Genomic DNA, 14,149 nt, shown 5'->3' on the forward strand with positions numbered 1-14,149 from the left:
TTCGATCCCGCATCCTTGGGCACAGTAGTCGAGCGCCTAACCACTGCACCACCCCGGCGGGGCTGTAGCAGAGAAAGACTGACATACAAACAAAAATATTTATTACTAAAAAAAATGTTTGGCACTTAACAAATACAAAGATCAGAACAATACCAACAAACTGTGTCATTGAAAGTTAAAAGCTGGTGAAGAACACAAGGAAAAAGATGACGTCACAGTAAAACTAAAGCTCTCATTTAGTTGCATGAGAAGTGCTGGTAAAACAATGCATACACCAAGTAATGAAATGCAAAATTCAAGGTGACACTGGCTGACAGAACCATTACAAATACAGGTTACGGTAAACAAACCATGCATTGAAGCTGGCAAAATATAGCTTGGTAGCAATTTGCCATGTTGTAGACATATGCCTAATACAGCTCCAATCACAATGCTACATTCACTAGGAAACAAAGCATGGCAAAATTTCTCAACACCAAGTGTGAGTCCGAGAAGCTACTGGCATTTCAAAATACTGATAACAAGAACAGTATAAGCAATGATCAATTCAAACAGAAAGCAATGAAATTGCTGAAGCATGAAATTCTCACTGCTTTACTACAGTGAGTTTGATGGTGATGTAGTGTAGGAAGCACGAGTGCAGGGGACGGGGCCAGTAGAGCCAGACAACTACATCACTGCACCGTCCTCGGGCGGTGTTTCGGACCAATAAAAATGATGAGGACCCTTTTTTACCTGCCAGCCAGCATGTCACTATCCTACACAAAGAGCTCCCCAACAGTTATCTCATTCCAGACGCTACTGGCAGATAGCTTGGCAATGCAGCTTTGCAAGGCTCTATCGGCCACTGAGTGGCATACACCACTTTTGTTCTTGACAGTATGTTAAAATGTTCAATGTGCAAAGTCATCAGACAAAATATTACTGTTTTAACTGCCCAGGTTCCTAAAAAAGTGAAAAAAAAAGAAAGATACAAGCTTGGTTTAAAAGAAAAGCAATAAAAAGCACACAAACAGCATAGTATAAAGGGGTAATAATAAATAAATATTGCAATGATACCAGTTCACTACACCGGTTAAATATTGCTTCTAAAGACTAGAGGCAGCGACTAGCAGCACATACAAAGAGAACAAATAAGATTCTTCTTTTATGAAAAGAATACAAGCTTGCCTGCACGTGGCAGAGCAGACAGAAACAACGGATTAGTATGCGAATAGTGCAGCGTGAAATAAAAACAGTAAACATTAACTGCAACAACACTGATTCACCACAACAATGAAATATTGCTGGCAGGAACTAAAGGTAGTGATAGCAAGTAGGCACATTGATAAAAAATCTAAACAAAGCTGGCTTAAACAATGAACAGCATACAGACAGCACAGCATGAAGTGGTAATAACAAATAAATGCTGTAATGATACCAGTTAACCACACCAGGTAAATATTGCTGCCAGGGACTCGAGGCAGTGAGCACACTTAGAAAACTTGTGATCAATGTTTCATGAATAAAAAGATGCAAGCCTGCTTCCAGAAAGCACAGTGAAGCAGAAACAATAAACAGTACATGAACAGTAATAACAAATCTTATCGGCAATAACAGTTTCATCACACCAGTTATATAGTGCTGCTAAGGAATAGAGGTAGCAACATTGCCTGCATAAACCTTAACATTGATGTACTGCTCTTCATTCCACTGGTTCCATGTCAGCTTCAGCCCTTACCAATCTGGCGATCTCCCTGAAACATAAAGGAAACAAGCTGCTTCTTGAAAGAAATGATGCTTTCTGTGACACCAAGAATTAACACGTATACCTTATTTTAAGCTCTGAAAGGTAACCAGAGAAAACTAGCTTTATCATTAAGCACTTGAGGTGCAACATATACCACAATATATATAGTAGCCTTTGAAAGTCACCATAAATTTACTTTTCTGACCATGCTGCAAAACGTGGATTCAAATGTAAACAGCAAGAGCATGTTTACATTTTCTTTACAACTAAATATGCCCTGTTAAATACCATTGACAGAATGTACTGTTGGTAATGCCACAGAAAGAAATACAAGAAATGCTCAGTGTATTTGCGGCCTTTAGGAAGTATGCACACACCCTTCAGTCTGGTGCATGGCTTAAATGAGCTTGCAGCTTGGGTTCTTTTGGTCCAACATGAATGCCGCAAAGAGGTGACAGCAAGAGAAAAGAAAACACGAATAGCCTCTATTTGTTGTTTGAACGAGAACATACACTCTGTCATTCTTTTAAACAGCCTGTCATGAAACGTCTGCTTCGCGAAAATTTTGTCTTAATATAAAACAGCATGACTTCTCGACTTCTCTATTACTTATGCAGACCATTCACAAGCAATTACTTCTTCATGCTGTGTGGCAAGTGGGTAAGCAGCATATAGTGGAAGCTCATTAATTAGCCAGTGCCATGACTAGCAATGCGGCGGCTGCCTCCTCTCTGCTCCGCATGACCTTCAAGACATGCAACTACAGTAAAAGCTCATTATTTCAACCCCCATTAATTCAAATATCTGAGTAATTCAAATTGTCAGCACTGCCCCACAGCCAACACCCATCTACTATGTCTCGAATGCTTGCCAATTCAGGCATTACAGGTCTCGCAATGATTAATCCCAATGGGATCCCAAAAGCAGGTCACATTTAGGTATTATTCACACAGAACTGATTGTGAAAATGGCTTTTTTCAATCATGAACTGCATTCTGCAGAGATGACTATGCATCTCTGAGATATGCACAACAGCAAGAGTGACAAATGGATGGCCTTAATTATGACCCAAAGTATGCCAAACACTTAATTTCGGCTTCACTTTTAAGAGCTTCGGCTGCTGGCTGCGCATCAGCAAGCCAACCAAGCCTAGCTGCATGCCATTTTGGATGCTCACCGACAGCCATGTTGGTGGCATTGATTATTTCCCTTGCTTCCACCCGCATGGTTCTTTCATTACACCGACACTGTGTGTTTAAGTGCCAGCCAGATGCTGTGCAGTCAAGCCTCCTCAAACTAGGTGAAGCTCCTTTGAGACTTGCACCATTTTAGAGCAGTTTTGCACTCATGCTCTCCATAGTGTGCGCACGACACAGCATAAATGCAAATGCAAAAAATTGCTATTGTCATGCTGTTCTCCAGCACGTGACCATTTCCAAGTCTTTTACCAAATAAATATATTTTGATGCAAGCAGTTCTTGTAAATTTTTTTAGCTTATTGGATAATTCAAACTTCTAATAAGTCAGATATTTTTTTCCAGCCTCTGAAGTTTAAATTATTAAACCTTACTGCATACAAATGATTATAAGGCGAAGGCAATAAGCCCTAGAACTATTCTTAAGAAAAAGCAACGACAGAGAGGCAGAATTTGTGAAACCATACAGTGTGGTAGAACACTAAACAAATGTGCAAACGCCAGCATTTATCTTAATTTGCTGTAAGGAGCTATGAAAAAGAAAAAAACTGAAAAAAATTTCATACCGCTTTTTGCATCTAGAAGGAGCATACCGCAGCCATTCTGCTACGCACATCTGAATCTGGCAGTCCGTTGCTTTAGGAAATGAGCTTCGAAGTGTCTCTGCAAGAAATAGCACAATTTAATTGCTTCCAGAGACCTCTGGAGTACTTGCACTCCATTACAAATACTTGCACAGTTGAGTATTACAATGGTCCAATTTTGGCCACTTTCAAAAGAAAACATACTATTCAGAAATGTAAAGCGTTAAGAAACAGTCAGAAACAAACAATTTATTTTACTCTAATATCAAAGCTACTTACTGAGTGCTCAGAATGGTGTTTTCTGTCCACAATATGCCTATACTGATCAATGGCAGCAAAACATACTGTGTGCAATTTTTTTTCATGAAAATTTTTCATCAATAACACGCCTATTTTGGAACACTATAAGGTGAACCTGGTTTTGCATGCTTGTAGCAAATATAACAGCAACTGTACATGCACCTAGGTAGAAAGTTTGTGATCATTCTGGTAAAGCAGTGGCAGCCAACATGAGGCGAGTGCATTTGCTAAAAGGAAGACAGTGTGCAGTGTGACATCCCTACATACAGAACTAATTTGCATGCCTCATGTGAAGTGCCCTGCACATTTCTAGCATGATTTTTGGCAGATGCAATAAAGCAACATAAACAGCATGTAGACATGCTCTAGGCACGTTTGTTTCACACGAAAAAAGATTCCTTATATTTTTTTTGGATACATGAAAGACCAGACGACCTAGACCCCAAGGCTGCTATCATTAAATGCAGGTAAGCCCTATGAGAACACATTCTAACTTCATTTGTTTGCTCTTTTTATACTAGCAAGCTGCAATGTACAGACTCATTCTTCACAACAAGATGCCACAGATTAGATAACAGAGCTATGTAAACAACTCACAAGGTTTTGTGCCAGTAATAACTGACATGCCAAATAGTTTTGTGTACAGATGCATGAGTAGACTGTGGTTGTTAAAATTCTGAGCCGACAGACTGGGAAATATTAAACATTTGCCCAGAGCACATAAATAAAAGTAGAGCAAAGAGTACCTGTTACGACAAGAAGCAGCTGAAGGCCAATAAATGACCGCTTCCCTTTTCTTCCGGTCAGCGAGAAGTCTCGTGCCAAGCTGTCACAAATGCACTTTTTCATAACCTGACGTAAGCCATCTTTAAGTGATGATCCCCCTATGAGTGAGAGGTGTGCCACCTTAAAATAGAAACGTGCACAATGGTGAAATAGTGACAACAAAAAGAAAGGGTACTTAAGAATTGCGAAAAAACCTAAAGGCTAATGACTCTAGCACTATGCTTCTACGGAATGGAAGGTTGGATGAGTTGGAAGCTGCTCATGATGAAAAAGGGGGGGGCCGCAAACAAAACGGAGACAAGGAAAGAAGACAACAGGACGAGCGCCCTGTTGTCTCCTTTCCTTGTCTCCGTTTTGTTTGCGGCCCCCCCCCCCCCCTTTTTCATCATGGACCATGCTTCTAAAACCAAGGAAGCTTGTAATAAACTATTGCAGTATAGAACTACTGACTACACATTCAAGTTCAAATGCCACTGTGACTTTGCAATACTTAACAGTTGTTCATCTGAGTTATAAATGGTTAGGAACATCATTTACAAGTGATTTCAATGCTGCACTCACTAGGTCAGATCTCTTTTTTGCAACACAGAGGTGCTGCTCAAGTTGTTCAAGGCTTGAGTGCGTTGAAAGAGGAAGCAAGTCGAGAACAGTGCTATCCACGGGTTCTGCTGCTGCTGTCGATGGCTGCAAATGCAGCACGATGGTGTTCTGTAGGTTCTTAAGTATTTTCAGCTGCTCATTCATCAAGACTTTCATTTCCTTCAGCATTCTGATGGTCTTCAGCTGCAATGCTAAAAGATGTGAACAACAAATCTCCATTAGAAAAACAGAACATTACCATCACTGGAAGCTCATTAATATTTGCTAAGCGAATTTCTAAAGTGCTCAGAATGCCTGTAAAGAGATAAGGAACACAAACACTGCAGTGACAAATCATGAAAATTAGGGGCTGCCTGATCATTATCATTAAGCAAACATTCTTTGTTGACAAGCACATTGTAACTTTAAAGCAATGCCCTGACACATACTACGTCAAAAATATGCCACTGCAGATGTAAGTTTATTATGTATTAAGTTACATCTGTTTATCTACTGTGCTCTCAAGACTGCCTTGAAATGAACCTCCATGATGCTATCATTCTGCATATATGCAATTGTGATAAACACTCCTGCTGCTAAGGCAAGCAAGTTATCAGATTTGCAATGGTATTATGATCATATGATGTGCACATTATCACATAATTTATGAATAATGACTGCAGCACTCACAGTTTCTATGTGATTTGCCTTGCTGGGGTGCTTGACTGTCTTCGGTAGGTTGCTGCAAGATGGTCGCAGGAGACCGTCTGATTGAAGAAGCTGTAGCCGCTAGTGGAGATAAGGCATGCTCCTTGGATTTAGCTATTTTCGGCGGCGGTGGCTGCGGAACAAAAATAGGGCTTGGATGTGGCAAGTCTGCAAAAGGCACATCATAAGTATTTCCTTCACTGTCACTTTCATTCGAAGAAATCAGGCGTTGCACTGGCCTCCTCTTCCTTTTCTGCCGCACATTTTCAGGTTCAGAACCCAGGTCAGATGTCAGCGTAGCTTGTAATTCCTTCTTTCTTGCCAGATCGTAGTTATCTAGTAAACATTAAAAAGTGCAAAATCAAAATATCACCAAATGCTTTGTCATCTTGCAAAGAATACAAAAAACCTAGATACTAAAAAATACTGGCTTAAATGACAGTACAGTAAGTAGCCTTTACTTGTCAACTTTCAGAGTAATATAAACTGAAAGCTAAATGACTAAATACCAAAACTCATAATATAGAAAAAAAAGCAGGTAACCTATAATCAGTTCTACACACGCTTTTAGCGGGGAAGTGGAAGGAAAATGAGGGGCTCGTTATGAAACATGAATGAAACAAACCAACAGTTGGCAAGGCCAAGGAAAGCGTAGGGGATTTCTTTTTAAATTTTGGTTTTTGCTATAGACCAGAATTAGTGCTGTAATCATTTTGGAAACAAAGGTAATTAACCACAAAGTAGAAGGAAAAACAACACGCCAGTGGTGGGAACCAAACCCACGACCTCCGAATATCACGTTGAGTGCTCTTCCAACTGAGCCACATCAACGGCTCTTGCTACTCTTTAGGGTATTAATGTTGCCTGTAAACAAACCTCGAGAGTGTTCACCAGCACCACCCTTCTTTCAGTTCCCTGCTAATAGCTAACGAGGGTCTCGATTCTGGCAGTCTTGAAGCCATAGGCAGCATAAGAGGGTTCTCGCACAGTTTCCGCCCTCTCTGTCGATCACGCTCTACATGAAGCTGGCAGTAACACAAGACGTTCCATGTCCACTGCTAAGGAGAAGGGTGGCACTGCTAACACTCTCAAGGTTTGTTTACAGGCAGCATTAATACCCAAACAAGTAGCAGGTTGGACAGTCGTTGATGTAGCTCTCGGAAAAGCAACGGACACGATATTCACAGGTCGTGCGTTCGGTTCCCACTATAGGCGTGTTGTTTTTCCTTGTACTTTGTAGTTAATCACCTTTCTTTCCAAAATTATTAAAGCACTAATTCTGGTCTATAGCAAGAACCAAAATGTAAAAAAAAACCTGCGCTTTCCTTGGCCTCACCAACTGCGGGGTTCTTTCATTCTACACACGTTGACACACATAGCTATGTACAAGCTACAGAATTGTGACACTACAGCCTATGCTACCCAGATTTGCACTGATCAGCAGCTGTACACACAGAATTACTAAAATTGTATATTTCTGTGAAGCCTACCTGAGAATATTTCAGGCTAGGCTACAGGCATAAAAATAATCCCATTTTGAGTGTGTAACTAACATACGTATGATGCTTACAAGTATTTCAAATAGTGCTTACCACAAGTCCACAACACTCTACATCTGTACTTCTTCCAATGGTCAGATGGCTTTTCATTGCTCTGTACTGCCTCATTTATTCTGCGCGAATTTTTGTGAGGCGGCCACGCAACAGTATTTTCGGCAATTATCCATGAAGATGGAACGACAGAAACTTCCTCCTGATCTTGGAAATGTACAACGCTGAACAATTTAGAACCTGAAAGCACACATTAAAAAACACAAATCTTGAAACCCCCAAACCAAAAGTACAAATAACATGCTAAAACACCAAATGTTATCAAGAAAGCTGCAATTCTTGCACGCTGATGGAGCTTTAAAATACATTTGTAATAAGTGTCTACCCCTTCCTGATATCCTCTTCAGATTTAGGCACTTTTGCATGCGTGCAGAAGAGGGAAAACTGCATATGAATTTGGTCCATTTTGGAGGCACACACACTTATGCTGAATGTCATCCACATTCCAAACTGAAATATTCCGCGAAAGTCCTTTTGCAGAGACAATCATCAATTCTGATGATAGAAGAGGGTTCAGAAAAAGGTTGCCTAAAGTTGTGAAAAAATGTCCACAGATGTAAATACTTCCTGACGAGCACAAAAAGTTAGTTATTAAAACAATGTGACCATTTTTCAAGCGAACGCAGTTGTCACGTTTGCCGAGTTTCAACACTGTGTCCTTCGTTTCCAGCATGGAGTACTGTATGCCTTCAAATCCTGGAGGCACAGCTGATCCATCACAATGCTGTCCAGACAGTTTAACTGGCACATCCAGTGAACATGAGCTTGCTTGGCTCACACTCCTCCTCTCACTGAGGCGTCGAATAACTTGCTGAAGAGCACGCGCATGTGATTTCAGCAGCAGTTTGACTTGATAGAGGAAGTTCTCAAAAGGAAAGGCTGAAAACTCATCCAGAGGGCCAAACCTTCGAACATCATCAGTGATATGCAAAAGAGAGTGAAGATTGTAGACATAAATGCCTTTGCCATACAATGACCCAGCTTCAGTAACGAATTCATGAAGAAGACGTTCGGCAGTATTTGCATGAACCATGCTGTGCTTTGGGCAGACAAGAATGGTAATGGCAATGCTGAGTTCCATGAAGTGCTTGAAGTATTTTTCTTCCAAATTTCCTTTCAGTGCAACAGGACCATAGTATATCAGAAAATTCCTGAATTCTACCGCTTTCCACTGCTCTAAAAAGCGAAGTCCTCGTGGTCTTCTTTTCATATCACTAGGAGCAAAGGAAGCAAAATTTTCCAGCCTCCCAGAAACACTCAGCTTCGATGCATGGTTCATCTTAGAAAAGCAAGGCCTCGTAGATGTCCAGTGCTGCACAAGCAGCCTTTTCATGACGCCTAGACATACCATGTGCATGTAATCCAGTGGAAATTGGCTAACAAGGCCAATCCCCAGGCACTGAAGAGGGGACTGACCCCGGTGATGATCACTGTGCACCTGGTTCTTAAAGCTTTCGTCTGTGCGCAAAGGGCTGTCATGTTCAGTGAAAATGACCTTCCTGTCCAACTCGGAGTATGTGCCCTTTTGCACACACTTTTCACAGCCAAAGTATGCTGCATGCCCTTTTATGCATTTGATATAAGCTCTTGCAGGGGCATCACAGATGAAAGCATGGAGCCTCACTGTAAATGACCTGCCACAGTACACAAGTCCACTCTCTAGCAGCCCCATCATTTCACTAACGAAGTCCTTCAAATATAAGTTCAAGTCCTCAGGTTTGCCATCTCCCTCAAAGAGTGCAGCAATGAAAGGAGAATGGTTTGAACTTTCTCTGACCAGTACAAGTATAGGCCAGAACTGTCGCCGAGAGCTGCGAGAAATAGGGAGGCCGTCTACATTTACAACTAAGGACAGTGTGTCCAACCCTTCCGGAACATGATTGGAAATATGGTCAATCAGGTTGGGCGTCACTCCAAAGTAGTGGTACTGGCCGCCACACATGGACACAAGCTCCGTCTTCCTCTGCGTCTTCAAGAGTGTTCTGGCATCCAGCGGTAGTTCAGGATGGTAAGCACTGAGAATTTTCAGCAGTGAATTTAGGTGCGAGGCATGTACGTTATTCTCGAGGGCCCATGTTCGCAGATCGCGCTCGAGAGACGGTGAGGTATCGGAAGGCAATACGCTAGACGCATTTGTGTCCTGCCTGCTGCCAACGTGAGATGACACACTCTCCGCTTCAGATGTGTCGAGCTCAGCAAAGCTCATGTCCGAGGAGTCATAGCGGCCGCCGATCGTGCTCGCGCCAAAGTCGCTGCATGCAGCGAATTGGTCAGCTGAAGGTGCTGAATTCTGCAGAGAACTTCCACTTGAACCTCCAGGTCTTACCTGTACTTCAGAGTCTACAAAACCTTCCGTAATGTCGCTAACTGACCCACTGCTATCAGTAACTTCACCCTGATCGCTCTCGTCGGCATTTTCCAGCTCTTTCTCGATGGCACTAGCTATTCTCCGTCGCCTCTGTCGGTTGCTGACATCGCTGAATGAGTTCTTGACTCTCTTCATTTTGACAGTGAACAATATTCCTGACCATAACGCGTTAGTACAGAAAAATGAGTGCACGCTATTTCGCGACACTAAAACACCGACGTACCATAACACGTTAGCACAGAAAAATGTGCCTCCGCTTTGCTACACTGAAGCAATGAAAGTTCCCACCACTGGTACAATGAAGGTGAATAAATATCAGCAAAGGCACTCACCGTTACAGTTATTCGCCGGCACACTTCCACCGCGGACAGACATGATGTCGTTTGGCGGCATAGAGCTATTTAGGCGGGAAACATGGCGGGAAATCACTATTGATGATGTCGCTGGTGATTAGACTGACTAGCTAGTCGTTTTTTTCACTGATCTCCGCTCAGTGCTTTTTTCCAGTGGTTTTTTATGCAAACGCAGAAAGTATATCTTAAAAAAATATGACACAATTAAGTCTAGGTGCTTAGAAATGCATCGAAGTAACAAAATCTTTTTGTTAAGTCAATTAACTTTTAGAAAAAAAAAAGAACAGGTTCCGGTTTCGAGTGATTGATATGGCTTCCGCGAATTTCTTGACGAGTTTACCAAACAAACCTCCGTTCTCAGTGCAAGTAAGCAGGGTGTGAAGAAAAGTGTCTTTCGCAGTGTGCATGCAACTTGACGGCACATTATATATATATACACACACACACGCACAATCACGGAGTGCAGGCATGGATTCTAATGTTGTTTACGTGTGGAATGGCGCAACGTTGCTCTGCGATGTTGTTCGAACGATGACAGATGGTATGTTATGCTAACCAACTTCTGATAATGTGACTGCAACATTGGCAGATAGTGTGTTATTTTAACCAACTTATGGACACATTGCTACAACGTTGTAGTATGTTGCACAACATTAGAAAACATTGGCAGTATTGTAGCAACGTTGAGGCGACATTTTGTGCTACTAGGGATGGGGTTAACCAAGGAAATGTTAGAAGCAGAGCAAAGAGACGATGAGTCATTGAGGCGTGCTGGGTGAAAGTAGGAAAGGTGTTCCGTGGCAAACACGGCAATTCGCAATCGTATTCTGTTGAAAAGGGTTTTGCTGTACCGCCTCTATCATCTCGCCTCTGGCAGGGAGATTCGACAGGCAGTACTTCCCAAGTCTAGCCGGTCACATGTGTTAAGGCTTGCCCACGATAGCCTGTTGGCGGGGCATCAGGGCATTCAGAAGACTACAGATCGAGTTCTGGAAGAATTCTACTGGCCGGGAGTGCAGGAGGATATTAAGAGGTATGTCAGGTCGTGGACTCCTGTCAAAGGACGTGCCCGCAGGGCAAAGTAGGGAAAGCTCCGTTGGGACGCATGCCTCTTATCGACACTCCATTTGATCGGGTCGCTGTCGATATTATCGGTCCGCTGTCGCCCACACCGGTGAAAGGGAATAGATATATTCTCACTCTCGTCGATTTTGCCACGCCGCATCCTGACGCCGTGGCTCTGCCAAAGATATATTCAGCGACCATGGCAGAGGGTTTGGTGGAGATGTTTTCGCGAATAGGTTTTACGAGAGAGATCCTTTGTGACCAGGGCTCCTGTTTCACTTCCGAAATGATAAGAGAACTCAACGATCTCTTGTCAGTAAAACAGCCCGACCTCTTACCTTCGAATGTGTAATGGGATGGTGGAGAAAATTAAGGGCACACTCAAGCAGATGCTGCGGAAGCTCAGTCAGGAGCAGCCCAAAACTTGGAATCATTATATCGCTCGGCTTCTGTTCACATACAGAAAGGTACCGCAGGCGAGCCTGAGGCTTTCTCCTTTTCAGTTATTATTTGGACGACATGTGCGAGGATCGCTCGCAGTGCTCAGATAGCTCTGCACAAGGGAAGAGCTGGGTGAAGACATGAAGACGACATATGGTTACGTTCTCTATCTAAGAGAACGTCTCGAGCAAGCTGTGAGAGTGGCACATCAAATTTTGTTGCGTGCCCAACAGTATTACAAGAAATACTACGACAGGAACAGCAAGAAGCGGCATTTAAGGGTTGGAGATCGTGCCCTCATTCCTTAGCCGAACAGCCACATTAAACTGCTAATGCAGTGCAACGGTCCATTTGTGGTTTGTGGAAAAAAGAACGACATGGATTAATGGATCGACTTGTGCCACATTAAAAAGAAGCTATTCCACATCAATATGCTGAAAAGATAAGAAGAGCGTGCGTCCCAAGAGACCATGCAGGCGTCTTCTTTGTTCGTACATGAAGATGGAGACTGGCTTAGAAAACGTAGGCGTTAATGCACGAGTCGTTTATAAATTGCGGGAGGGAGATGCCCAACGTATTGTGCTACTATCTGGTGTTTCTCATTATTACCTGTTAAAATGTAGTCTGGTAGTGTTGGCGTGTTATTTTTTTCCTTGGTTTTCCGGCTATGGGTTCTTCAGTGTATACATATTCATCTTCATGAGGCCGACATATTTAGATTTTGTGTCTGATATTTTGTACTGTTTTTATTTTCCCTTTTTCTAGATGCATAATGTTTGACCCCATGTTTCCTCTGTGCGAGTTTCTATGTACCTCCATGTGTCACTGTGTAATGTGCCTTCGGTGACTTCGGCAGCGTTTGTCTGTTTACCACATCAACATAACTGTTTTGTGCGCCAACGGCAGTTTTAGCTATATGAAAAAACTTTTTAGAAGCGGGGGCATACGTGAGGTGCACAAAAGATCCTCGGAGGATTTGTGAACGCGGTGCGTCGACAGTGGTGCGTCGGAAAGCGGAGCGCTGTGTGGGCCAGCCCAGCGTTGCGCGTGTGCGCTTGCGAAGTGTGTGTGAGAGGCGACGACGACAAAGAACGTGGCGAGCAAGGAGAGCGGAGAGCTGACTTGTCAGAAAACCGATGGTGTGAAGGTAGGCAGCGCCGGGGAAGTCGGGTGATTCAAGCGTGGAGGTGGCAGCCGTTGGACGTTGGGTCCGTGCTGCCGTGGACCTTCCTTGGATCACCGACGTAAGCCTCCTGCGTCCCTTGCACGTGAGGAGGTGGCAGCCGATGGATTGAGGGTCCGTACTGCTTAAAGGCACCCTTGGATAGCCTGCGTTAAGCCTCCGGGGTTTCGCGGCCGCCGTCGACGGGATCGGGCTAGGATTCTCCTGCTGCTGCCAAGTTCTTCGGGCTGTTTGACGGGAGACCACTGGCATCTCCCCGTGTTCTTCTACGCTCATACCACCAGCTGGCTCCCTTGCCCCGCTTTCTTCACGCAATGCCAGCGACGCATTGCACTACAACCACCCGCGTCTTCCCATTCTGCAAGGCATCCCCGCTTCACCTGGGACGCTCAGTACTTGGTGAACTTTCCTTTATTTCTGTAGTGCTGTAAGCGTGTTAAGTGTGTTTTTTCATGTTTTCGTTCCGTATCGGCTCTTTTCCTTTAAATTATAAGCATGCGTTTTGTTTTCTTTGATCTCTTTGTTCTCTTGTACTCTTGTTTAAATCTGCACGCGATAGCGTTCCCCTTCGGAAAGTCGGGGACGCGCTACCAATTCGCGACCGTATTACACTAAAGCATTCATAACTTTAGGATTTCTCGAATTTCATTTCGCACAATACTGATGCCCTCCACTACGGCACCTCTCTCTTCCTTTCTTCTTTCACTCCCTCCTTTACCCATCCCTTACGGCGCGGTTCAGGTGTCCAACGATATATGAGACAGATACTGCGCCATTTCCTTTCCCCCAAAAAACCAATTATTATTATTACTCATGAAGAATGCACTAGACACGACCGATCAACTGGCAACATTTTTTTTTCCAAGACTTTTTTATTTCACGACTATTACTTGCCTGGCACTGGAAGTTCTTGTATCCGTACTAGAGATGCAGGCTGCTCCCCCGGACAGGTGTTCCACTTCTGTTCTTGATTTTAACAATCACTTAGCAGCAATAACGCCAAACTGCCGCATGTGCATGATCCTGATTAATCGATGAAAAAACCCACTAGGCTGGAGGATCACGCCTGAACACGGAAAGACAGCGGGCATGATAGCGTTGACGCATGGTAGGAAATGCGGTCCGGCTGATTCACCAGCCGCCATCGGCGCCATGGAGTAAGTTGGCAGGCGTAATGGCACGTGACGCAGGCTTGGTATTTTCGCTCTGGTTTGCCGGAGATCGGCGGCTAGACGACATCATAAAAA

The 14,149-nt window shown here is 43.4% G+C and overlaps 1 protein-coding gene across 3 annotated transcripts; it reads right to left on the reverse strand.

The window, feature by feature from the left end:
• Positions 1–1,524: 1,524 nt before the first annotated feature.
• On the reverse strand, positions 1,525–10,290 carry LOC144102011 (uncharacterized). Of its 3 annotated transcripts, XM_077635260.1 has the most exons (6): positions 10,193–10,290; positions 7,475–7,672; positions 5,865–6,218; positions 5,157–5,386; positions 4,556–4,715; positions 1,525–1,736 (listed from the first exon to the last, which is right to left on the reverse strand). In XM_077635260.1, exons 1-6 carry the CDS (start codon positions 10,251–10,253, stop codon positions 1,717–1,719), a joined length of 1,023 nt encoding a protein of 340 aa, XP_077491386.1. In that variant the 5' UTR covers positions 10,254–10,290; the 3' UTR covers positions 1,525–1,716. The 3 variants fall into 3 exon arrangements, with proteins under 3 accessions (XP_077491386.1, XP_077491388.1, XP_077491385.1); XM_077635262.1 differs by lacking the exon at positions 1,525–1,736 and having other exon boundaries at positions 3,989–4,693; XM_077635259.1 differs by lacking the exon at positions 1,525–1,736 and having other exon boundaries at positions 3,989–4,715.
• Between the last annotated feature and the right edge of the window lie 3,859 nt (positions 10,291–14,149).

This window comes from Amblyomma americanum, chromosome 8 (genome assembly GCF_052857255.1).
Source record: "Amblyomma americanum isolate KBUSLIRL-KWMA chromosome 8, ASM5285725v1, whole genome shotgun sequence".
Taxonomy (NCBI): Eukaryota; Metazoa; Arthropoda; class Arachnida; order Ixodida; family Ixodidae; genus Amblyomma; species Amblyomma americanum.